The 26,330-nt window shown below is 37.1% G+C and overlaps 3 protein-coding genes across 5 annotated transcripts; 2 read left to right on the plus strand and 1 right to left on the minus strand.

The window, feature by feature from the left end:
• Positions 1-52: 52 nt before the first annotated feature.
• ahcyl2a (adenosylhomocysteinase like 2a) lies at positions 53-7,834 on the minus strand. 3 transcript variants are annotated; one of them, XM_057330367.1, is made up of 17 exons: positions 7,536-7,834; positions 5,596-5,701; positions 5,330-5,473; positions 5,139-5,239; positions 4,325-4,427; positions 3,405-3,499; positions 3,232-3,338; positions 2,931-3,047; positions 2,787-2,850; positions 2,594-2,682; positions 2,443-2,513; positions 2,272-2,366; positions 2,089-2,187; positions 1,903-1,971; positions 1,165-1,243; positions 933-1,053; positions 53-853 (listed from the first exon to the last, which is right to left on the minus strand). In XM_057330367.1, the coding sequence occupies exons 1-17, from the start codon at positions 7,752-7,754 to the stop codon at positions 847-849; spliced, it is 1,686 nt and encodes a 561-aa protein (XP_057186350.1). In that variant the 5' UTR covers positions 7,755-7,834; the 3' UTR covers positions 53-846. The 3 variants fall into 3 exon arrangements, with proteins under 3 accessions (XP_057186350.1, XP_057186349.1, XP_057186351.1); XM_057330366.1 differs by having other exon boundaries at positions 5,330-5,488; XM_057330368.1 differs by lacking the exon at positions 53-853 and having other exon boundaries at positions 929-1,053.
• A 3,618-nt stretch (positions 7,835-11,452) lies between these two features.
• On the plus strand, positions 11,453-16,383 carry ckmt1 (creatine kinase, mitochondrial 1). Its single transcript, XM_057329359.1, has 9 exons — positions 11,453-11,922; positions 12,609-12,807; positions 12,887-12,982; positions 13,409-13,630; positions 13,734-13,819; positions 14,653-14,776; positions 15,068-15,202; positions 15,303-15,428; positions 15,545-16,383. The coding sequence occupies exons 1-9, from the start codon at positions 11,540-11,542 to the stop codon at positions 15,656-15,658; spliced, it is 1,485 nt and encodes a 494-aa protein (XP_057185342.1). The 5' UTR covers positions 11,453-11,539; the 3' UTR covers positions 15,659-16,383.
• A 1,623-nt stretch (positions 16,384-18,006) lies between these two features.
• Positions 18,007-24,552, plus strand: LOC130551621 (creatine kinase U-type, mitochondrial-like). Its single transcript, XM_057329361.1, has 10 exons — positions 18,007-18,149; positions 19,299-19,497; positions 19,578-19,673; positions 20,882-21,103; positions 21,176-21,261; positions 21,452-21,575; positions 21,689-21,823; positions 22,117-22,242; positions 22,756-22,892; positions 24,327-24,552. The coding sequence occupies exons 1-9, from the start codon at positions 18,007-18,009 to the stop codon at positions 22,867-22,869; spliced, it is 1,245 nt and encodes a 414-aa protein (XP_057185344.1). The 3' UTR covers positions 22,870-22,892; positions 24,327-24,552.
• Positions 24,553-26,330: the final 1,778 nt, after the last annotated feature.

A 26,330-nucleotide genomic window follows, 5' to 3' on the forward strand; every position in this document is an offset into this window, starting at 1 on the left:
TTACCTAACTGTTACCCACTTTTATTAGAGACTTTTATTTTATTAGAGACTTTTATTGTGATCATATCAGTTTAAAAGATGGGGAGTGGTAACATATCGCGGATCAGCTTACTTTTCTTAAAGCTACAGCTGTCATAGAGACTGAATTCCATGCAATTGTGAAGATGTATGAGGAATAAAAACAGCGCACCCCTAGCCAGGGTACAATGGAAAAACACTTTATATTAAGAGTTATAGTTAACTCCTAATTTTCAAAAATCAAGTTTTTTTTTATTGTGCATTCCAAGTAATATCAAACTGCTGTTGTTTGGGTGTTTTGATTAAGTAATAACAAAAAAATACAGCTAACTTACACAATAAAACACAATACAGTAAAAACACGATAACAATAAAAAACAAATTTTTTGCGAATTAACTCTTCATACTTTTCCATACAATGGAATAGTGTCTCATGGGAATAGTGTTATCAAAAAATCATTAATTATTAGGGAAATGTAAAGCACTTTATATCAAACATGTTTCTTTAATTTTTCATCCTAGAAGAAACACTTTAAAGAAAAAACTCTAAAAGAATGTTTTCTGTTGGTATTTTATTCCAGAACTTGGTAAATAAGTTTCTTTTCTTCAAACTAGTTAAATTATACATGTGGTGCATGTTAGAAATAAAATCTCAGAATCCTGAGAAAGGTGAACAGAAACAGCAAGAACATAATAGATCTGATCTGTACACTGATATAATATTGTGTGCAGTAGAAGAGATAGAATCCAAGTCAAGTCTTCTGTACTTTTATTCCCACAGATCCTTTAATAAATATGATGAAATATACCAAGATTTCTCCATCTTTGCTAATATCTAAACAGAAATACACAAACATGTCACATTTACCTGCCATAAACGTAATAATAATTTGGGAATCAATAACATTTGTCACCTGTAATAACTGGGTTTGAAGGGTCCATATTTGTTCAATCCCAGATATTTGGCCTGATCATCTGTGAGGTCAGTCAGGTGTGCGTCAAAGGTCTGAAGGTGCAGGCTTGCAACATACTCATCTAAACAAAACAGAGTCGTATTATGATGTATTGAATACACGATAAACTCGTCTTAATCAAATATTTCACAAATGTAAAACCAATACTGAATTCATCCAGTCATTCACTCACCCAGCTTCTTGGGAAGAAGGTAGACATCTTGTTTGTAACGGCCATGGGGGGCGTTGAAGAGCTCGATCAGTGCCAAAGCCTAAAACGTAGAAAGAAAACTAAGCATGATCAACAACAGACAACCTTTAATGCAGATTTTACTATCCACACAAATAGCCCAAAGCTATTATGCACAGTAATATATCTTTGACATTCAGTTATCTGTGTAAATTTCCATTTAAAGGTCCAATGTGTGATTTTTTGGAGCATCTATTGACAGAAATGCAATATAATATACATAACTATGTCTTCAGAGGTGTATAAAGACCTTACACAATTTAGCATTATGTTTTTATTACCTTAGAAGGAGCTATTTCTATCTACATACACCGCGGGTCCCCTTACATGGAATTCGCCATGTTGTTTCTACAGTAGCCCTAAATGGACAAACTGCTCTACAGAGCGTGTTTCGTAAATACATTATCTCCATCAGCAAAGAAGCGAAAACACGACGACATCTTAGTCCTGTGTCAGCCACCGTAGTGCTTTGAAAGAGAGGGAGGGGTGGAGTGAGCCGTTAGTTGCAATTCGCAACCTCACCACTAGTTGCCGCTAAATTTCATACACTGGTCTGGTTTTATCATCCATTGCCCATTTAGTCTTTAATGTTTGGACTGAGAACAGAATAACTTAAGCCTTTAGGCTACTAACCTTGGTAAACTTTATTCAAATTCATGTATTAGCTGACTGCACACATACCTGTGTAGTGGCTGTGATGGAGAGCACGTATCTGGGTACAGTTGAGCAGCTCAGATTAAGAACACGGCCCTAAAACCAAATCCAGTCAAACAGTAACTAACCAATATGCCATTAATATTAAACACCAATATGCCATGTGGGTTGTAAAAGGTATTTGTATATAATCATTTCATTGTTTTCTTCTACCTCTGCTAGAAGAACAATTCTCTTGCCATCAGGCCAAATAATGTGGTCCACCTGTTCTCTCACATGCAGCCACACCAACTCTGGGGTTCCCAAACTTGCCTGAACACAAATACACATTCACACACATCTTTAGCATCTTTTTGTCTATCATAATCACTTGTTTTCTACATAATCACTGTTTACCACGTCGATTTCTGTATTGGACCGTCCCATGTTACAAACAATACAGCCATTTTTCATTAAGTCCATGTGTTCCCTCGCAACGACGTTTTTGTTGCCTGTATAGAGAATGAAGGAGTCAGCAAGAAAGAGTGTAAGAAAATAATAAAGCAAATGTGACATTGCAGAACTTGCCTGTGCAGGTGATAACAATGTCCACTTGTCGGATAACATCGCTTAGTCTGACCAGTCGAAAGCCATCCATGCTGGGCAAGAACAAATTTGATGTCAAAGATCTTTCTAAAAGGCTTCTTGTGTCGAATGTAGGTTTTTTATAATGTCTTACCATGCTTGTAGAGCGCAAATGGGGTCGATCTCTGTTACACACACAAGAGAACCCATAGATTTCAAAGCGGCAGAGCAACCTTTTCCCACCTGTGTGCATTCAAATTCACACACACAAACGGGTCATTGTGATGGCCGTTGTTCTCGTTTAGTTTTCACTAATGTGCATTAGTGCAGGTGATGTGATGACTCACCTCTCCATATCCACACACAAGCACCTGTCTCCCTCCAAACATCACATCAGCTGTCTTTCTGAGACTGTGAATGAGAGCGATTTGAACATTACTAACTGAAACACAAGGACACAGTTGTTTGGAAAATCTGTAACCCGGTCGTACCTATCGAGAATGGACTCCCTGCAGCAGTACAGGTTGTCAAACTTCTGTTTCGTAACCGAGTCATTGACATTCATGGCTGGCACACAGAGCTTTCCGGCTTTGGACAGGTGATGAAGCCTGCATGTTATGCAATAAAATGCTGAATTTTTTAAAGATCTGCAGTTATTGGATGTTTAAGCTTGGCTTTAACATTGGTATAAAATGAATGCAACCATCAAATAAAAGTACAGAAACATTGATGTATAATGTAATTTTTACGGCCATTTTTTCTCTCCATGAGATGAATGAAAATCACAAAAACCTGTGGATTCCAGTGATGCTCTCTTCAACAACACCCTTGACTTTCTTAAAGAGTTGAGGGTATTTCTTATAAATCCAATGTGTCATGTCTCCTCCATCGTCGAGGATCTAAATAAGAAAAATAAATATGCAACTACAATATGGAAGAGAAACGGTCCACCGAATTACTCATACCATGTTTGGCTCCCAGCCCTCCAGATCTACACAGCGATCAATACACCACCAGAAATCATCCTCGGATTCACCCTTCCACGCAAACACTGGAAAATCTGCCATTGACAGCAGAACACAAGAGAAGTATTGTCATTGACAGTACATAAAAAAGCAATTCTGAAGCCCCACCCCTAAATTTAACCATCACTAGCATAAAACTAAATTGTACGCAATAAGAACGTACAAATTCATACGAATCAAACGCCACCTAAAATAGTTATGAATTGCTGTGATGTTGTGTCGTGTATTTTAATACGTGGTGCTATTGCAATTTTTGAAACTTAACTGAAGTTTCGTGAGTTTGTAATCGAACATTTCGTCACCTCTTTGCTACCTGCTATTTGAGCTGTTTCGAGATTGATTGATCTTCAAAGTTTTTGCGTTCCATTTGACTTTCTTAAAAAGTCCCAAAATGCATACAGTACGTGTGTTTAGGTAAAATGATCATTTTTGTTTCGTTCTGTGAACTACTAACAATATTTCTCCCAAATTTCAAATAAAATATTGTGTCTATTTGCGTTTATTTGCCGAAAATGAAAACTGGAAAAACAGGTCAACATAACAGAACAGATGCTCTGTATTTTTTCAGACCTCAAATACTGCCAAGAAAACAAGTTCACATTCACTTTTAAGCAATACAACAGTAATATTTGAACATGTATTTAGGAAAAGTAAAAAAAAAAGTTTATGTGATAACTTCGATTTTTAATACAGTTTTCATGTGTCTTGTCATGCTGTCAGTCTTTCACATTGCTGTTGAATGACTTTGTCACTTCTGAGGTTTGATTTCATTGAAATACAACAGAACTGGACTGGATTGTCCAAAATACATCTAGAAATGCTGATTAAATGAAACGATCTTTTATCTGTTTATTTTATACCTTGCTCTGCTAAAGCAGCTGCCACTTCATTCTGGGTGGAGTAAATATTGCAGGCCGCCCACCTGAACTGTGCCCCTAACACTGCCAGCGTCTCGAACAGCACCTGTTGAAGAACACATTCTTAGCATTATTTACAAGTAAGCCATCACATAGTTCACTGCTGTGCATAACAAGAGTATATGTAATCAAACAAGTTTACATGATGTCCTTCTTAGATGCTGCTTTTATCCAAAGTGACTTACAGTGCATGGGAATCAAACCCATGACCTTCTGTCAGTATCAGTGTTGGGTGTAACTAGTTACTAATTAATTAGTTACTGTAATTTAATTACTTTTCCCTTGAAAAAGTAAAGTAAGGGATTACTCTTATTTTTTCTGTAATTTAATTACATTTACTTCTGATTTTAGTTAAAGTAAATACTTTGTGTAATATGTGTGTGTGTAGAAGAGGAATTTACATCAAAATTCAAAGTCTAACTTCAAAATCCGTGCTTTAATGTATAATTCTCACATTTGTAATTAATAATAATACTTTATGTAGTTTTATATTATTTATTTGAATGAATTAAAAGAGCCGTTTCATGTCTATCCTTGAATCACTTAACTCATCAAGGTTGATGTAGGATATAGAAAGTAATTAGTAATAAGTAATTAAATACTTTTTGAAGAGAGTAACTTGTACAGTAATCTAATTACATTATCGAATGTGTAATTAGTAACTAGTAATTAATTACTTTTTCAGAGTAACTTACCCAACACTGGTCAGTATGATATACATTCCCAATGCAGTGAAGGGATAGTAGATGACACTTACAGCTGTCTGAGCAGTAATATGAGTGCAGCCTATTATTTTAGCTCCTGCCAGTGGCTTCTCTCCCTGCGCTGCTTTTCTTAGAGCCGTTAATGCCGTCATCTCTTCAACAAACAGCAGGTACACATTACACAATCATCCATTACATTCTTGGTCACATACGTAGTTTCTTAAATGTGTTAAAAATACATTACCTTCCTCAGCAAGCTGTATCTCTCGACGCCCGAAGTCTGCCAGCTTGATGTTCTTGATACAGAAATCACTTTTTCCTTTGGAGTTGATCTGCTGCCGGTCTCGAGGAGACACTTCATCCTCTGCAAATTCTGTATCAGAGTCTCCTAAATGAAGATCAGCTACAATCAAAGGTGAGGTAAAACCAGTATCAAATAGATGAAACAACTCCTAATTGTTCATTTAAAGTCGATAAAGAAATCTCGGATACAAATTGTATGGCATTTACCTGAGCTGTCTGTGGATGACTGAGAAATGGAGCGAGACAGAGAGCGACGACCAGTTTTGGTAAATCGGCTGTTAAATTCTGTTGACTGCTCAGGATACTGGATTTGCTAAGAAAACAAATCAGAGTTGAATGGTTAAGTGATGCATAGATATTGGTAAAAGAACACATTTTTAGAACATAAAAACAGTAAATGGGTGTTTTAAAATAATCATTTTACCCCTCAGTTATCATCACAATTATTGGTATCAAATATAAAAAAAAATACTCAAATTAACATTGTTAGAATTTATTTTTGTTGTTGAAAGAAGTTGACCAAACTGAAGATTGTATTGATTATCACTTTATCTAGAACCCTACTTTTTTCTACTTTTCTAAGATTCACACATATACTGTGTTTATATACTGTACATACTAAACAAATAAAAATAATACATTCGGTGAAGAAAAAGCTTACAGTATACCAAACAAACAAGCAAAAAAATTAAAATAAATCTAAATGCAAATAACATTAGCCTATAGAAAACACTGGCTTTTCCCCACTTTTTAACTTATCAAAATAATTTCATCATTCAACTTCATTTTATAAGTTACACAAAATGCTACTAGATTTTTGAAGTCAGTTTAATATAACTTAAATTCAAGTGATTTGATTTATTTAAAAATTTTAGTCAAAGTTCAACATTTGTCTACAAAGCTTAAAAATACCTTGATGTTAAGAGATAACACAGCATCTTTTGGATCCCTGTTTTTAGTGAGACTGACCAGGCTATAGACTTTCCTCATGATGTCTTGTCTGTCTGGGAAATGCGAAGACTTGATCCCACACAAGCATTTAAAGGTCGAACTATAACAATAAGCGCTTTTCCGTCACGTGAAGTGATCAGGTTGTAGTAACATGGAATCAGAAGAAATCCTACACTGTGAGAGCAAAACCTTTACAATATATTCAGGACAATCAGGACTCTTTGAGTCAGCTCACGTGACTCAATGATTATAGTCTGCGAGGTCAATGAAGTCATTTATTAATTCTGACGTGGTGCAACTCAACTGCTACCGAATAGATGCGAGTGCAGTGTTCTGTAAATGTACACATGTACACGTTCTGATCAGGGTAGATGATGACGTCAGAAAACTTGTTTAGTCACACATCATTTAGCAGACATGTTTTATCCAAAACGACTTGCTTGAAGGGACCGTTCACATGGAACGACCTGAAGTTTCTTCAAGGTCAGAATGGCAGAGGAACTCAAAAACGTGCACAATACGGGTCATACTTTTCTAGATTTGAGCTTGGCACTTAATTCATATTCTTCTATTTTCAGCCTCAAAGGTTATCCTTTTTCAAGATCTGAGCCTGACATTTGGATTACAATCTCATAAAAGTCTAGATGCATTTAGTTAAATTTATAAAGTGAAGCCGAAATTGATTAAACTAAGCCAGGTAAAAGAACAGTTTAAATTCACACGAATTCACACTTCAAAAATTTAAGGCAGCTTTTAAACAAAAGTTTTTAAGCAATTTGTTTGAATTGTTGCGCTATTTCCATTTTGCCTTTTGTAAATACACGGTGCTAAAAATTAGGGCTGTTAAACGATTAATCACGATTAATCGCGTCCAGAATAAAAGTTTGTGTTTACATAATATATGTCTGTGTACTGTGCATTTAATTTTGTATTTACGAAAACAGCATTCATATTTAGGAAATATATATTTATATATGTATGTATTTATTTATATTTACCAATAATTTAATTTCACATTTTTCTTAAATACATGCATGTATGTGCAGGTTTTTATAAACACAAAATTAATATGCACACTACACAGACATATATTATGTCAACAAAAACTTTTATTCTGGATGTGATTAATCGTTTGACAGCCCTACCAAGAAAACTTTAAGATTCTTTGTTAAATGTACTGCTATAGAGGTACTCACTCTTTTCGTTCTTGGCGCTTCACTAACAGCACCATCATGTGCGTCAAACACTTCTTCATTGTTCTGCATTTGATCGAATGCAGGCGGCCAGCTGGATGCTATCTCCAGCATTCTCAGTAACTTGCTGCTTATTGTCAGCGGTTGTGGAGAATCTCTATCTGTTGCTGTTTCAAGAGCAGAGGACATTGCTGCTTCGGTGTGATGGGCGTCTTCTTCCATTTCATTTGTGTCTTCGTCCTGCTTTTCTGTTGAGATTACAGTCCACTTGAATGTCCTCAGTTGAGAACTTCTCAACCTTTGAGGTCTGTAAAAGTGACAGACTTAAGGTGTAAACATGAAAAGTGATTGCGGAAACAGAAGTCATAGTGGTAAAGGAGGGTTCGCACGTTCCTTCAGACTGGTTTTACTATTGTTATATACATCTTAGATGATAACTGGTTTACTTGAGTGATTCCTCACGGAAGTGCCAAAGTTTGGTCATGTCTATAATGTCAAATCACAATATATTTAAAACAAGTGCTTGTATAGGACAGTTTGATTTACAAAGTTACAATGGTGTTGTTAGTTTCCAGCAGATGTCATCATAAAGGTAACAGCTTAATGTTTGAGGAGTGCCTGTTTACATTAAACGTAATTCTCCGGTCATGTTGACTATACACAAAAGGGCAGAGCCGATCTGTGTCTGCCTGAGGACATGTTACAACAAGCATTAGGTGATCAATCATTTGAAATGAGACAAAATGAGCATTGAAATTCACAAAAAACAAAGGTATTTCTTATTATTATCATGACTTGCATGATACTAAAACATTTTTGTTGTAAAATGAATAGAAATTAGTGTACATAGATACAAAGCACCCCTTAACCATAATGTATGAATAAATAATGTTTCAACAATAAAAAGAAATAGAGATATATATTAAAGGCCCACTGAAGTGCCTCAAAATGCACAGGGTTGTTTGATGGGTTACCGTAATGTCATTGAAACAGGAAGTTACAGTCTGGAATCTATAGATAAGGTGAAGTGCAGAATAATAAAAATCATGAAAATGCTGCTATAGGTGGAAGTGAGTCATGTTTCTTAGGCTTATATGTTGCAAATTTTGTTAATGTTTTTAGCACACTAGTTTATAAATACTGTTAAGGCTAACATATTCCTACTAAAATATGAAATATGAAATATAACTTTGTTTACAGTTTGTGGCCATTTCAGTGAACACAGTGAATGATGCCCCGTAATATTTTATACTGAAGTATGGTTGCATTAGTGAGTAAAAACTCAAGCAGAAGGTGAGTAAAATGCAAAGTCAGAACATATTCGAACCACAATTTGCTTATGGGTAGTGAAACTGCACAATCAGACCTATAAGTAAAATTGGGGCCAACAATCCAAAGTATACATTGTATTCTGTGTGTGTCCATTCATGTAAATCTATGGAAAGCGGCCCCTCCTTGTGGTGAGGTTACATTATAAGCTTTTTTACAGTACTGTATGTCTGCCTACAGTTTTGAGTGTTAGTTTACTACAACGTCCAACAGGGGACGCTGTAATACAACACACATTTCCTGCAGATCATTTCTGTAACGTTCACAAACTGAAATAAGTTACGTAAATATTGCTACTGTCCTTCTGAAACCTGAAATCTCCATATTTTGTCAATTTTATTTTATGGCATAAATAATTATTGATAGTCATCCTTTATGGGTTTAGCAAATATCTATCCAATAAAAAATATTACAAAATGCTTATCCTCTTTGACAACACAGTATTTAATCATTTTAAAAGTACAATGTTTTTTCCATTTCCTGAAAAACATCCAAGGTTTCAGAAGGACAGCAATGATATGTTGGTAAGAAACACAATTTCTTGGTGTAATTCTAAGCAAAACTGTGTGGATAAAAAGGCTAAAATGTAGCTGGTTGATTTATGGCAGTGGTTCTCAACGTGGGGGCCCCAGCTGACTTCCAAGGGGGACTCAGGATGACTAATCATTTGAAATGAGACAAAATGAGCATTGAAATTCATTTTAAAACAACAAAAAATGAAGGTATTTCTTATTGTTTGTCCATTTTTATAGTGAATAAACACTTTTCCAGTAAACATCAAGCTTTTTATTGGGTAGAAATTTGGAGTTTTTGTGAGCAGGAGGGGGGTCTTTGAATATTGTGGGGGCCTTGGAGTCAACAAGGTTGAGAACCCCTTATTTATGGCATCATCAAGTCAGCACATCCATATCGCTCATAGTTTACAATTCTGACATGCATGCCTGATTTGTTCTGGTTAAAAATGCCATAACAAAGTATGATGTCGTTTGCATTACTGGTCTGCTATTGCATCTAAATCAGTTTATAGTAGAACTATTGAAAATGGGTTCATATTGAAAGATTTTAAACACATTCACAATTATGGTGTGCAAGCTGAAGAATATTATTTTCCAAACAATGGAAGTCCGTGGGAATTCCGATTTGTTAAACAAAAGAAATGTAAATGTGACATTGTTTTGTTTTTACATTTACATTTAATTTAGTCTTTTATCCAAAGCGACTTACAGATGAGGGAAACAATGGAAGCAATGGAACAACATAACGACAACAAAAAGCATAAGTGCAATAAAAAAAACTAGTCTCATATAGCCTACAGTATACAGAGCTAAGTATTTTTTATTTTTTTTGAAAGAGTAGAAGTCAGAGCTGATCGGTCAGGTGTTGACGGAAGAGATGTGTTTTCAGACGATTTTTAAAGATGGCTACAGTATAGCAACATTTTAGTTGATTTTGAGTATATTATAGTGTATTTACGTGGTCTGTTGGGATGTGTAATTTACATCTAAATGTCCCCAGAGAGACCTTTGAACTTGATCTTTGATACATTATCTCTTGGCCAGCCTACTGTATGCCAGCTCTGATGACATCATCTATAGATAAGAGACCCGGCTGTAATTTTGCTCCCTGGAAACATTAGGCAGCATGAACTGTCCAATGAATGAACGTCACAGTGCTACTACACTACAGTCACACTTTTTTGGATTTACTATTGGACATATCAAACAGAAGGAAGTCTCATGAACCCCGTGGCATTATAATAAATGGACCACACCTCTGCATTGCCCTGTACCTGGTTCCTGCTTTAGACGATAAGACCAACTTCAGTGAACTGTAAACTGAATAAAAGGTGCAGGTAAGCATTAGAATCTTCTTCAATTTCTTCAAATCATTTTGAACAAGTTTAAAAAAATTGTGTGTATGACTAACTGCGTATAGTGCACTGTATTTCATTTCAATTCATTTTACAATTTTGCATTGTTGAAATGCAGCTTGACATACATTTAGGCAGTTAGCCTATACTGTAGTATAGAGTTATAACTGAAAAATAAAGAATAAATATATTTCCAAAGAAACGATTCAATTAATTCATTTATTGCATGCATTATTTACTATACAACACACTAAGATTTAATCTCCCAGTAATGGCCAGCTCCACCAAACAGTAAGGGATTATTATAGAGGCTTTAGTTTAGTCATTTCCAACAGTAAATCTCTTGTTTATTTCACGTGACTTTTGCAAAGTATCTGGGTGGAAGGATTATCATTTCCACTAAAACCAGTAAATACCAGGAGGGCAGTGAAAACTTATGCTCCTATAGGTAACATTGGAGCAAAGCAAGCAAACATAGGCCTATTGCTCAAATGTATAAAAGTACAATTATTTATAAATAAATATATGCTTCTTAAATATAGTTTAGAGTGGATTTTGCTTTATATAAGCTACATGCGTTCATCCACAGAGGCCCTAGCACGCATGCGCGTGTCGCAGATGGGCGTCAATTTTTTACGTTACAGGTAAAACACCGAGCCAATAGGGTTCAATGTCACGTACAACCGTGACAGACGTCGTTAACAGCACGTTTATAAGTGTGCTTACAACTTTTGAATTGTATCCTATAATGCATATAATGAATAAGCACAAGACGAAATCTACCATTTAAAAATGGGAAACACGACAAATGAATACACGCTGTAGTGTGAGGGGTGGGAAAAGGTGCTCGGGTGTCATTTATGAATCATCGGTAGTCCAGTGCCGTTGTTTCCGTGCAAGGAAGGGAGGGGGATCGGCCAGTTTATTCTGTTGGGAGAAGGGCATACACACATCCGCAGCATTCCGCTGCATCCTGACAAATTCCACTATCTGTCCATTCTTCACCTGGAGGGTTCTCTTTTGGTTTTGTAGAATTACGATGGCTGGAAGCTTCGCGAGGATTTTATCCAGTAAAAGGAAGGTGGGCATCTTGTCGTTGGTCGGTGCGGGCTCTCTGACTGTGGGATTCTTCATGAATAGAGAGCAGCACGTCAGTGCTGGAGCGCACGTACGGAGAATCTATCCTCCCAGGTACCTATAGACCGAGTATACATAGGCCTATACGTTATATTCTGCAACTGATGTGCCAATAATGGAACATGTCAAACAGAGCGTGTTTTGTACTGCAGAAATGCCTAAGTAGGCGTGAAAAAAACGTGATATTGAATGATACATTGCGCCACTGTGTCACAAATTCCACCGCCCCTGGTCGTACAGCGATAAGGATTGTTGTATTGTATCATATTATATGATAGTAGGAGTTTTTATTATACGTTATATTAGGCTACAAATCGTAACCATTTCGTGCATAACGCGTTTTGAGAATATGGTTAGTTTTTGCAACAATAGAAAACAGATGGTTTTATGATAAATAACCAAAAAAGGTAGGCACACATTAACAATAATTTTGCTACAGTATATAGTTTACATATGGTATTTCTTAGTTACTGGTTACTACAATAAACACATTTTTACAATTAAACTGGTAATGGTAATGAGATTTTTAGTATTATTAATGCAGATGTAGTTGTTGCACATTTGCTGTGTCTCAAAACCTAGTAAGTTGCATACGTGCTTATAATAACTATAAATGCTAAGGCGGCACACTAATATGGACTCCGAGCGTCAAATTGCTTGGTTTCTCTGTAGGTTTTGACACACAGCTTTTTCACTAAAGACTTTGGCCACCCTAAGGCTTAGTTCTTATTCTCCAACAGTGCTGAATACCCAGATTTGCGGAAGCACAATAACTGTATGGCCAGTCACATGACACCGGCTATATATGCCAAGCTGTGTGATAAATCCACGCCGAATGGTTACACTTTGGACGAAGCCATCCAAACAGGAGTGGACAATCCAGGCCACCCCTTTATAAAAACAGTAGGCATGGTGGCAGGAGATGAGGAGTCATATGAGGTAAGATGATATTAATCATGGATATTAAATAAGAGATATCATATGAACAACTGAAATTCATCAAACATGTTTCATGTAGGTCTTTGCTGACATCTTTAACCCAGTCATTAAAGAGAGGCATAATGGTTATCACCCCTGCACCATGAAACACCCCACTGACCTGGATTCCAGTAAGGTAGGAAGACAATTTTAAACGTATTCTTATATATGCAAATGCATACAAAATCAATTAAATATATGTAGATATGTTTATATATTAAATATATGTTTGGTTCCAAAATGAGATAACTCCGTTTTTAAAAAAATCAAAAATCATGTTTTTTATTGTGCGTTCCAGTTAATATCGATCAAACTGCAGTTGGTTTGTTTTGATTTAAGCCACTAAAAAAAATACAGCTAACTAACACAAGAAAAACATGATAACATAATAAAAAACATGATAAAAACGGAATTATATCATTTTGGAAACAGACTCTTCGTTCATTTTTCAGGCTTGGGTGTAACATTGCTGACATCTAAGATTCCTTAAACTTTAACTCTATTCTTTTGTTGAAAATGCTAATTTAATCTCAAGATACGACCTGGGCTTGTTTCCCATCAGATAAGGGGCGGACAGTTTGATGACAAGTACGTGCTATCATCTCGAGTCAGGACAGGCAGGAGTATCCGAGGCTTGAGTCTGCCTCCAGCCTGCACCCGTGCCGAGCGTAGAGAGGTGGAGAGAGTCGTGGTTGATGCTCTGGGAGGCCTACGAGGAGATTTGACGGGAAAATACTTCAGCCTCACTCAATTGACCGATCAAGAGCAGCAACAACTTATTGATGTGAGTAATTTCCTATTGGTGTAATAAATGCTCTTTCCTTCTATTGAGATGACAGAAATTCAGATATGAGTATTTAATTCACTATCTATTTGTTTTGCTCTAGGATCACTTCCTGTTTGATAAACCTGTGTCGCCCCTGCTGACATGTGCAGGCATGGCACGTGACTGGCCCGACGCGAGAGGCATCTGGTGAGCATCCAATGAGAATGAGTGTCCTCTGCCAGGGTAGCCATACGCCCAGAAATAGTCTAAAGCAACCTATACGGGCTCACGCTGTGATCTGATATTGATCAAGAAGTGTACCCGTGGCTCTCTACTGTAACATCTTCTGCATTATTTATCCGTTTGTCGACTTTCCTCTTCTGTATGCCAAGGAAAGTATCCTAACATTGCCAGGCTCAATTTGGAAATGACCTTTGATACGCTGATGGTTTAAGAGCTAACAAAGCAACTCTCTCAGGAAGACGCCATTAGAGACTGAAGACAAAATTGAAATGAGGTCATTGGTACAGTAACCAGGAGTGTTTTAGAAACATAAGGGTGAATTTAAAGGGATAGTTCACCCAAAAATGAATTTCTGTCATTTTGTCATTATTTACTCACCCTCATGTCATTTTAAACCTGAATGACTTTCTTTCTTCCGCAGAACACAAAAGAAGATATTTTAAACAATGTTGGTTACTGAACAGCGACGGTACCCATTCACTTCTATTGTACAGACAAAAAACCAATGCAAGTCAATGGGTACCGCCGCTGTAGTTTGAACATTTTTCAAAATATATTCTTCGTGTTCTGCGGAGGAATGCAAGTCATACAGATTTAAAATGACATGAGGGTGAGTAAATAATGACAGAATTTTCATTTTTAGGTAACCTGTGAACTATAAACATCTGTTTATAACCAACGCCAAAGATACTTATTGTCACATATTATGACAGGCCAAACCCATAAGGCCCAATATCGAAAGTGGCAAAGTATAATATTTCTGTTGCATAAATTAACTTGATGACTTTCAATGGCAGGCATAATAATGAGAAAACCTTCCTGGTGTGGATCAACGAGGAAGACCACACTCGGGTCATCTCCATGGAGAAGGGGGGCAACATGAAGAGGGTCTTTGAGCGTTTCTGCAGGGGGCTTCAAGAGGTGAGCTCACACACATGTGTCAGCTCTCAAGCTGCACAATACTTTATTATTTCTCCAGCGGTGCTCTGCGAGAGATGCTGCAGCTGTGTTTATTGCAGCGGAGAGAAAAGTCCTTTAGTGGACATGCTGTTGTAAACACATTGTCCTGCCAGACGTGCATTTACTGTGTATGTGCCAGTGTCTATGTTTTGATTATTCTTAAGGGGAAATTATTGTTTTTGCTTTTTAGTATTGCATATTGCATTTTAGTATCATTCTCTTAAGAGCTTGTTGTATTTTGGTGTCCCTCAGGTTGAGAGACTGATTCAAGAGAAGGGTTGGGAGTTCATGTGGAACGAGCGACTGGGTTACATCCTGACCTGCCCATCAAACCTGGGCACAGGGTTACGAGCTGGTGTCCATGTTACCCTTCCACGCCTCAGCAAGGTCCTTTTTTCGAAATTCAGTAAATGATGAATTCTGTATAACACTTTAGTGATGTGTCCATTGTTGAAACAATCCTGTCATTATATCTTTTTCTTTGCAGGATCCTCGATTCTCTAAGATCCTGGATAACCTGCGGCTTCAAAAGAGAGGTACTGGTGGTGTGGACACTGCAGCTGTTGGAAACACTTTTGATATTTCCAATCTGGACAGGCTGGGCCAGTCCGAGGTCAGTGGTGTAAAAGAGCAGAGCATAAGAAAGCATGGCAATATCTATGATCAAACAAATAATTCTGAACATTGCACACTAGAAAATAAGAAACGATGTCTTTTATCTGTCTTAAGGTCCAACTGGTTCAGACCGTGATCGATGGAGTGGCCTATCTCATTGAGTGCGAGAAGAGATTGGAGAAAGGCCAGGACATCAAAATCCCCGCCCCCATCAGCCAGTTTAAATAGGACAGGCTGTGACTCCGCCCCCTCCTCTCATGGCTCCTCCCTCCTGGGTGTCCCGCTCTTTAATATTCCACTGATATTGTTCCATACAGCATGCCTTTGTGTTACCTCACACATGTCACACTCCAGTATAAAACAGGGGTGAATGTATTGTACTTCATGATTGTGTAAATGTGGCGCTATTGATTTGTCACATTGTACCTTGATTGTGTTGCAATAATACTGTTATAACCATCATGAAGAATGCCCTCGGGTTAGACAAGTAGATATTTGTGTGAAGATGATGACAATAGAAATGGCTTTTTAAAGGATATTCAATGCTGCTCTCCCATGTGAGTGTGTTTTACTGTGGTAGAGTAATAAGTCATATGACAAAAGCTCTTTTCCCTCATTTTCTCAGAGCTCTACAATAACAGGGTGACATTCGAGTGCACAATGATAGAAATATATGAGGTAGGTTGATAGATAGATGCACAAAGAAACAAATTTGAGAAGCACCTTTGTTAAAATTATTATCACAAGTTCGTCTGAAAATAAGATTTTCGGACTACATCAAATAGGCTAATAAAGTTGCAATTGCTAATAAAGTTACAAGAAAACGCATCAATCTGCCACTAGGCGGATGGGAGTTAGCCATCTTTGTGTTAGCATACTGTCTGATATTCTTCATTGACTGTAGCCTATGTCACAGCAGACTGCAAAAATAAATTAAATACTATAAAAATAAGTAGTAGGTCGTATTTATGTAAAATGGCCCCCGTTTGCGCTTGAAAATGTGGTTCTGGTCGATCCGTTGTTGAACTGATAAGGTAAAACTGACGCCAATGTTTGCACCTTAGTGAGAGGCTGAGCTCGCTGTTATAACTTTCACACAAGCTAAAAAGCTACTACGATAAATGTTACGTACCTCGCTGTCAAATCCGAGACAAGCACTGCCTAAATGTCCTGAAAAACAACGATCACGCCCTATACTTAACACTTGAAGACGATATTAAGTTGTTTGGTTCACAGAATTGAGTTTAGACCCAAAATAGGGTAACAATTTTTGAATGACATTTCATTGACCACCGCCTGCAAGCGAGGTGTCATACCGTTGCTCAACAACGAGTGTCTCTTTATCATCGAGCCGTACAGGTCCAGTTCAGCACCATCAGTGACGGGCAGCGAGGTTCACACGCAGAATCACGTGGACATTATGGCAGTCGACCACATTTGTAGTTTGCAGTGAAAATGAGCAAAAACTTCACATTCTTTTTGACAGTGTCAAAATATTGGACGTGCCCTCATTTATCATGACCTATAGGGGTAGACTGCAATAAAGACTCACGGATATCTCCAAAACAACAATGCACAAAACACCAAAGTTCATAAATGATATTTTAGACGATTGGGAAGTACAGTTGCATGGAATATTTGAGCAAAATAACTAAATCAGCTTTGAAAAATGAACAAAAAAACTGTTAACTGTTAACATAAATAGAGGCAAACAACTAAATGTTACAACTGGGTCCCTCCCCTTTAAAAACCTCATATAATATGTACCATTAAGGTACAGATAAATATGTACCTTTGACGTATAATGCACTCTTTAGGGGCCAATGTGTACTTTTTAACGGGTACCAGCCCTCAGTGACAGCTTGGGTACATTTTTTACCATTTTTTCTGACAGTGTCAGTTGAGTTTTACATACGCTTTGAAAGTAGTTAAAATATACAGAAGTCAGAACTCTTTTATTTTATGGATGCATCTAAGGCTTTTGGCAGAGTCAATCACTATAAATTTTGAAATCTAGCCAAAGGGCTGTTCCAAAAGAAAACATGACTCTTAATGTTCTCCCATCAATGGGAAAACAAAAATATCAAAGATATTTGAACGGCAGTAAATTTATATTAAACTGACATTTAATAAAACTAACTAATATTTTGTGGGGATGGATATTTCCCAGCATGCATTGTGACATGTAAGCATTACCATAGCATAAATGTTGCAAAATATAAATTTATTACAAAACATGTTCCAAAATGAACATTCTGTCAACCAATCAGATTGCAGGGTTAAGTATAGGGTCAATAGCTTCAGGACTGGGTTAGAGGCTTGTACACATTATCAACATATATCCCTCCGATTTCATGAGGTCACTGATGGGTTGGGCTATGGGCTCCCATAAGAGAGTTGGAGCTGGAAATGTTGAGCGTTTCAGGTAAGATTTAAGTGAAACCAGTCAGATAATGAGATTTACCGATTTAATAACAATCATATTCAAACCTTTGTTTTAATGAGGGTATAAAATGTATTGAACTTCTTTGTTTGGAAAGACCTTGCAAGGATCTTTATTTTAAAAACAGGTCAAAATGGCAAGTGGCATCACAAGTGTCCTGTCCAGCAGGAAGATGGGAATCTTGGCATTGGTTGGCTCTCTGACTGTGGGATTCTTCGTAAATAGAAAGCAGTATGTTAGGACTGGAGTGCATGTACGGAGAATCTATTCTCCAAGGTAACTACATTATAAAACAACTGTAAATTCATGTAATTACACCTTTTTATTTCATAGAATTTTCACAGATTTAATAGATGTTAATTAGGGCTGTCAAACGATTATTTGTGACTAATTATATGCAAACTAAAGTTTTTTTTTTATAATATGTGTGTGTGCTGTTGCTGTGTATAATAATAATGTTTATATAAATACACACACATACATGTATCATTTTAAGAAAAATTATAGATTTATATTTTTTATATTTATATATAATATAAATAAATATAAAAATGTATATATACATGTAAATATTACCGTTTTTACTGGCTTTTTTTTACAATATTTAAAAAGAAATGAAAGAGAAATATGGTGGTAAAGCAAGACAAGAGAACAGCCACAAAGTAAACGTTGATCACCAGAGAGGAGACAGACAGAAAGACAATGCAAAGACCTGGTGTACATTATGTAGTCTATTATTTGGTACGTTAAATGTTTTCATGTTTTGAGAATCATTTTTTGGTTACGCCTAGTCATCATTTAAAATGGTTCAATAGGTGTTTGTGACATATTTATTACAAGGTTGGACATATAAGCCCTCCGTACGACTTACCAACTATTTTACCAGCTCTGCTCAGGATGACAATGTTGAAGAATGCTCAGAATGCATTGTTTGTCATGTAATAAATAAAGTTCTTGACAGTGTGTAGTACAAATGCCACTAGCAATTCAATTAACATATAAAAACATTGGGGTCGAACGCTTTGCAAAGGCAAATAAACTTTTTACGAGCAAACGCAAAAGTGTTTGAGAACGCATTCTTAATTCCCTCGCTGTCCCTAAGGGCTCTGTGTGCTATGTGCTTGAGAGAGAAAGTTAGGCATTTATATTTGTATTTAAATATATTTGTTCAGTGTATAGTTTAATATCTTCTTTGTCTCTGTTTTTGTCTGTCGTTTGATTTAATTTGATTCTTTATTATCTGTTTTATTTGTCTGACGTAATCTTGTCTTTTTTTGTCTTCTCATTTTATTAATTTCTTTTAAAATGCGGGTGTGCAAAAGTTTAAATTGAAAGATGACGTAACTAAGCTTGGTATAGCGTAATGAGCAGCATGATCAAATATTTTTTATCATTATCATATTTTTAATCAACCGTTTTTTACAGTGCTGAATACCCAGATTTGCGGACGCACAATAGTTTCATGGCCAGTCACCTGACACTGGCTGTATATGCCAAGCTGTGTGATAAATCCACGCCGAATGGTTACACTTTGGACCAAGCCATCCAAACAGGCGTGGACAATCCTGGCCACCCCTCTGTAATGTCTGTAGGCATGGTGGCAGGAGATGAGGAGTCATATGAGGTAAGATGACATTAATCATGTGATATTAAATAAGAGATATCATATGAACAACTGAAATTCATCAAACATGTTTCATGTAGGTCTTTGCTGACATCTTTAACCCAGTCATCAGAGACAGACACAATGGTTATGACCCCTGCACCATGAAACACTCCACTGACATGGATTCCAGTAAGGTAGGAAGTAGGGATGCACCGAATCTAACATTCTTGGCCGAAGCCGAACATGATGTGAAACACTTGGCCGAAGGCCGAATAATACCGAACACCGAATATGGTTTTTGCATTTCTTCTATTTATTAAGCTATTTTTTCACTATTGCACAAACTGAATAGTCAAAATTTGCTTTTAAAAATTTGTCTTGCTTTTCAATAAAATACAATACAACTTAATATAAAATTGAGCAAAACAAAATACATTAAAACAAAAAATTTAATAGCCTATATTAATTAGGCCTATAACTGACTGGTAAAAGAATGTAATGTAAGTTACTCTGTACCCCTACAACAAAACACTTCATTAAAAAGTGTCATTCCACATTAGGCCTATAAACTAAAAATACGAATAAACTAAAACTGTTGGATTATTATAGGCTACGTTGCAAAATGATTGTAAGAAAAAAAAACATCGAACGCAAGCTATTCTGACTGATGCTGACTGACAACCATATCAGTTCACGTCTCTCCTGCAAACTCCGCCCACAAAAGCTGACTGTTCTCTGGTGCACTCGTGGCCGGGATGCACAGAACATACTTTGACAAGTTGTTTAGTACAGGGAACTGTGTGCGCGCGACCACTGTATGATGTCAAAGGATGTCGCGAGCGGCGGGGCTACTGTCAGACAGCCCGCTCCCGTCTGAAATAGCCACAAGTTACCGACCGGTAAAGACGCTTTCATTCGGAAATTTACTTCCGTGCGGCAAGTCCCGTGCTTTGTCTTTCTCTGACACCTTAAAATGCTCCACACACACACTGCCAAAATGTTTGCGGCATTAATAAAGCGCACGTCTCTCTCTCTCTCTCTCTCTCTGCGCTGGTTGCAAGTTGATCGTTTCTCGAGTCATGTTCGGTAAAATTATTCGGCCATTTCACATATTCGGCCGAATACCGAACATGCGTTTTTTGCTATTTTCGGCCGAATATATTCGGTGGCCGAACATTCGGTGCATCCCTAGTAGGAAGGAAAGTGTTTGGTTTGCACACCCCTACGTGTGAGAGAGATGTCACACTTGCATTTTGAATTGTGATTTACAGTTATTTGCATCTATTTTATTGTAGTCATTACATTTAAATGGAATTTTATCTCCACTATAGTTTTTCATTCCTTGCCAAAGCCACATTTGGCTTGCTCGCTTGAGGTTTAAGATCTGATTTTTTCCCATCAGATAAGGGGCGGACAGTTTGATGAGAAGTACGTGCTATCATCTCGAGTCAGGACAGGCAGGAGTATCCGAGGCTTGAGTCTGCCTCCAGCCTGCACCCGTGCCGAGCGTAGAGAGGTGGAGAGAGTCGTGGTTGATGCTCTGGGAGGCCTACGAGGAGATTTGACGGGAAAATACTTCAGCCTCACTCAATTGACCGATCAAGAGCAGCAACAACTTATTGATGTGGGTAAATTTCCTATCAGTAATTTTTCCTTATATTGAGAAGACAGAAATTCAGATATGACTTTGCTCTAGGATCACTTTCTGTTCAATAAACCTGTGTCGCCCCTGATGATCTGTACACGCATGGCACGTGATTGGCCTGACGCGAGAGGCATCTGGTGAGCATTCAATGAGAATGTCTTATATTTCTTTCAAAGACGAGAGATATACTAAAGTGCTCCACACCCACTAAGACAAAAATGATCTTTTGGATAAAATGTCGTTGTCACACAGATATTGTTACAGGCCATTTGAACAAATATTATATTACTATCGCAAAAAGTCATAATTGATGACTTTCAATGGCAGGCATAATAGTGAGAAAACCTTCCTGGTGTGGATCAATGAAGAAGACCACACACGTGTGATCTCGATGGAGAAGGGGGGCAACATGAAGAGGGTCTTTGAGCGTTTCTGCAGCGGGCTTCAAGAGGTGAGCTCACACATCAGCTCTCAAGCAGACTATTATTTCTCTAGCAATGCTTGTTTTAATTGTTTTTAGTTGAATATATCATCAGGAGCTTGTTGTATTTTGGTGTCCCTCAGGTTGAGAGACTGGTTCAGGAGAAGGGTTGGGAGTTCATGTGGAACGAGCGACTGGGTTACATCCTCACCTGCCCATCAAACCTGGGCACAGGGTTACGAGCTGGTGTCCACGTTACCCTTCCGCACCTCAGCAAGGTCCTAACTCCAAAAATAAATGATGAATTTTGTACAAAACTCTCTAAAAGCCTGTTACTAATGTTGTCTGACAAGCTTAGAAGCTGCTTTTTGCTGCTTATTTTTTTAATAACAATGTGAAAAATCTATTATTTTTATGTGTTAGAATACTTTACCATAAAACTGGAATTTTTAGGTTATTTAAAAGGTATGTTGTTTAAAAAATCATGTAAATTGTGTAAAGCATAATAGGCTATTAAACCAAGATAATATTATGCTTTTATTTGACATCATTTCATCTCTTCTCTTTGCAGGACTCTCGTTTCGATAAAATATTGGATAACCTGAGGCTCCAAAAGAGGGGAACTGGTGGAGAGGACACTGCATTTGTTAGAAGCACTTTTGATATTTCCAATTTAGACAGGCTGGGCCAATCAGAGGTCAGTAATGTGCCGGCAATGTTCACAAATAATGTAAATAACAACTAATAATAATAAAGCAAAACAGTTCACACAAAAATGAACATTGTGTCTTCATTTACTTAAATTGTTCCAAATCTGTATACATTTCTTTGTTCTGAAGAACACAGAGAAACATATTTGGAAGAACGCTTGTAAGCAAACAGTTCATGGCCTCCATTGACTACCGTAGTAAGAAAAGATTGCTTTGTAAATGTCATTGTTCTGTTGAACACAAAAGAAAATATTTTGAAGAATGTAGGAAAGTAAACAGTTTATTTGAGTACGATTGTCATTTTTCCTACTACGGTAGTCAATGATGACCAAGAACTGATTGGTTACAAGCATTCTTACAAATATCTTTCTATGCGTAATTTGAGTAAATGAAGACAGAATTTTATTTTTGGGTGAACTGTCCCTTTAAGCTTCGAAATATTGATGTTATGACCTTAATTTACCATGACTGTAAACGCATTGGTCATAATGTGTGCTCAGGTCCAACAGGTTCAGACTGTGATCGATGGAGTGAACTATCTCATCGAGTGCGAGAAGTTATTGGAAAAAGGTCAGGACATCAAAATTCCGGCCCCCATCAGCCGGTTTAAATAGCAGGTCCCTTTTCACACCAGCTGGTAAATGCTCAAACTAAACCATTGGTGCCAAGCATGTTTTCCTATTTTCCTCTGATAGGTGGCCCAGAGAATAAATTCACAGTGAAAAAGCGTGAAAGCCTGCTATGTCCTTCGAGAAACAATATTTACCAGTTGAAAACTAGTATATGTTCATGACCTCCAGATGACTTCATTATTGAAATGTCCAGAAAGGTTTAAAAATGAAACCAGTGTCAATGCATCAATCCTGTCAAATGAAAATAATGGTTTACACATTTAAAGGTCCAGTGTATGAAATTTAGTGGCCTGTAGTGGTGATGTTGCAACCAACGGCTCATTGGACCCCTCCCTTCGAAGCACTACGATGTCACGTTTTCACTTCTTTGCCAAAGGAGATAACGTATTTATGAAATGCGCTCTGTAGAGCAGTTTGTCCATTTAGGGCTACTGTAGAAACAACATGGTGAATTCCATGTGAGGGGACCCGCAGTATATGTAGATAGAAATAGCTCATTCTGACACCGTGTCTACACCAGACACAACAGGCGCAACGCGACACGACAAAAGACATTAGAAACGCATTAGAACCCATTATAATTTCAAATTTTGTCCACACTGGATGCGGTGTGCGGTGCGACAAACCCATTAAAAACAAGCAGGTTGTCATGTTATGTCCAGTGTAGACACGGTGTAAGGTAATAAAAACATAACGCTTCATTATGTAAGGTCTTTATACACCTCTGAAGATAGTAATGTATTGCATTTCTGTCAATAGATCCTCCAAAAAGTTACACACAGCACCTTTAATTTTACATACTAAGAAAAAGTGGTTGCCATTTTGCTCTTACCTGATCAGCTGTCAGTAGTCATGCAACTTAAGGAAGGCCTGAACTGTTTCAGAGAAGATATAACAAAAGCATATATTATTGTTTATTTATCCCTTACAGAAAAGACACATGAATTTCACATGTTTTTTACATGTTTGTCGCATGTGATCACATGTATACAACATGTGTTTAACATGTGCAAAAAAACACGTGTGATCACATGTGAAATGTGTGTTTTTGGAACATTTTGGTGTGAATTCCATGTGAATTCCCACGTGAAACCCATGGGATAACATGTAAAAACCCATGGGATGACATGTGCAACATGTGGTGACGTGAAGAACATGTGATCACATGTGGAGACATGTCGCATATGTTATCCCATGGGTTTTTACATGTTATCCCATGGGTTTCACGTGGGAATTCACATGGAATTCACACCAAAATGTTCCAAAAACACACATTTCACATGTGATCACATGTGTTTTTTGCACATGTGAATTTCGTGTGTCTTTTCTGTAAGGGATAAGTTTCTTGAATTCGAAGCACTGAACACGAAATTACGTCTGAGAAAATGTATTGTTCAATACGCACCTGCTTTGTCCTGAAGCTGTGTCTGTGTTTCTAGGTTGATTTGAAGCCTTTCCTGCAGCCTTAAGCATTTGAGGAGAAATTCCTCATGCCACTGTATTGCAGTGGCTTCATCCTGGTACTCCATTTCCTTAAAAAACACATCCCAGGCCATCTCCTCTTTTGGTTCATTTTGAGGGCATTGTCTTCCAAAAACATTGCTGGTTGAGAAACACCATGATTTAATGTTTTAATGGTTGGTTAATAAAAAATTATATATTAAATGTGATGACTTACCCTGCTTTGATCTTTTCTGCCGCCTTCTGGACTTGTACTTCATAAGCCTCGCTGATGAGTTCAGCCCTTAATATCTGAAAGCTATCCACTGTGGACATAAATCCATCATAAATCCATTATACACTGTGATAAAACCGATACAATTTCATGAAATGACAGGTTTTGACATTACAGATGAAAAATCTTTAACAGTAAAATTCCGTAAAATTTATATTTTAAAAATACTTACTGATGAGACCCACAATTAAGCTGCTCAGTGTGATGGCTCCAAATATAAACCACGCCATGATGAACACAACACAGGCATTATAGTTCAGCTCGGGAACTCTGCGTATGACAATTAATAAAGAACTGCAGTGATCCATTGTGAAAATGCTGAACAATGTGAGGAATGAATTGGGTATATCTCTGCCATGAGGGTTAGAATCGAAAAGAGCAGAAAAACAAGTAAAAAACAAAGTTCAATCAATTTACATCCTCATCCAACTGAAGCTGCATGTACTGTATTGGCATACAGAAAAACTATAACAAGCTATAAAATAAATGTGGGAGGAATAGCTAGAAAATATAACCTGAGAATGAATTTTATTTTTAAATCTTAGGCTTTCGATGGCAGCCTTTTCTGTATAAAAAAGTCATTTTCTGACATTAAGATCTCTTAGAGACAAAAAGAGATCTCTCTAGAAACAAATGGTTATTAAGATATCTTCTAGAGACACATGAATAAATGTAAGGTCACAACAAATATGACAGTATGATCAATTTTTTAGACTATCAAACGGCTTGGTCTTATCTAGTCTAGAGGAAACAATGAAAAAATAGGTTTATGAAGTCCATGAAGAAAAAGTCTCACTTGAAATCGTCTTGGTAAAGAAGGCCCGGAACAGTGGAGCTGGTGTACTTGGCAAACAGGTGGACTCCAATAGCAGCCAAAATATAATTCCCTACTAAGACGCCAAGCAACACATATCTGAATTGTATCCCCTGATAAAAGCAGTTAGCATTGTTAGTATGAATGAAACACATATTGGTTCAACGATACTGGCTTTGATATGAATAATTACAAACCCTAAATATGCAGAAGACTACTTTCAAAATAAGACGCAGTTGTGGATATCTGAGAAGAATCTTCAGAAGACAGAGAGTGTGAAACATGATGAGCAGTTTCAACCATTTATGAGACTGAAAACCTTCTGTCTGCGGCAGAATCTCTGGGAGAGCAGTCTCTAACAGAAAGGAAAACGACATATTACATAATCTTTCCATAATTTAAAAATAAACAAAAGTGTATATACAGTATAAAGACGGTTTCAAAGCAACAATATTATCCCAACGTTACTGCACATGCGCGCTTTTGTGTCCCAAACTTAACTTCTAGTACACATCCGCAAAGATTATTTCTGATAACAAGCAAAAGAAATAACAAGAAAACAAACAGTTCAAATAAGTTACAGCAAGATCAAACATGTTCCACCTGTTCCAGAACTTGCAAAAATCTTCCAGCCATTTGATTAGGATTTCCAAAGTGAAAATGGCAAGTATGCACCAGTTCATATATTGTTGAATCCTATCAAGCCTTTGGTCCTTATTGTCCTGAGATTCTGAACAGCCGAACAGACTATAAGTGACAGAACATAGGCCTACAGCTTTTTTTTAACCTAAATCTTTATACTTGTGTAACGTCACCTGTTTCTAAAACCACTAGAACAGTACTCAATACAAAACAGCAAATGATCAGCACTTAGGTTAAGGAGAGTAACGTTGT

Source organism: Triplophysa rosa, linkage group LG3 (assembly GCF_024868665.1).
Source record: "Triplophysa rosa linkage group LG3, Trosa_1v2, whole genome shotgun sequence".
Classification (NCBI taxonomy): Eukaryota; Metazoa; Chordata; class Actinopteri; order Cypriniformes; family Nemacheilidae; genus Triplophysa; species Triplophysa rosa.

What these genes read in the sequence shown, in the direction of transcription:
- ahcyl2a (XM_057330366.1), bottom strand. Translation starts at nt 7,754, where the DNA reads ATGGAAGAAGACGCCCATCACACCGAAGCAGCAATGTCCTCTGCTCTT. An exon ending in AGCATCACTGGAATCCACAG is followed by an intron (nt 3,048 to 3,231) that starts GTTTTTGTGATT and finishes CATAACATGCAG; the next exon opens with GCTTCATCACCTGTCCAAAG. An exon ending in AGGGAGTCCATTCTCGATAG is followed by an intron (nt 2,851 to 2,930) that starts GTACGACCGGGT and finishes TCTCATTCACAG; the next exon opens with TCTCAGAAAGACAGCTGATG.
- ckmt1 (XM_057329359.1), top strand. Translation starts at nt 11,540, where the DNA reads ATGAATACACGCTGTAGTGTGAGGGGTGGGAAAAGGTGCTCGGGTGTC. An exon ending in CGGAGAATCTATCCTCCCAG is followed by an intron (nt 11,923 to 12,608) that starts GTACCTATAGAC and finishes ATTCTCCAACAG; the next exon opens with TGCTGAATACCCAGATTTGC. An exon ending in CCCTTCCACGCCTCAGCAAG is followed by an intron (nt 15,203 to 15,302) that starts GTCCTTTTTTCG and finishes TTTTCTTTGCAG; the next exon opens with GATCCTCGATTCTCTAAGAT.
- LOC130551621 (XM_057329361.1), top strand. Translation starts at nt 18,007, where the DNA reads ATGGCAAGTGGCATCACAAGTGTCCTGTCCAGCAGGAAGATGGGAATC. An exon ending in GAGATGAGGAGTCATATGAG is followed by an intron (nt 19,498 to 19,577) that starts GTAAGATGACAT and finishes TGTTTCATGTAG; the next exon opens with GTCTTTGCTGACATCTTTAA. An exon ending in TCTGCAGCGGGCTTCAAGAG is followed by an intron (nt 21,576 to 21,688) that starts GTGAGCTCACAC and finishes GGTGTCCCTCAG; the next exon opens with GTTGAGAGACTGGTTCAGGA.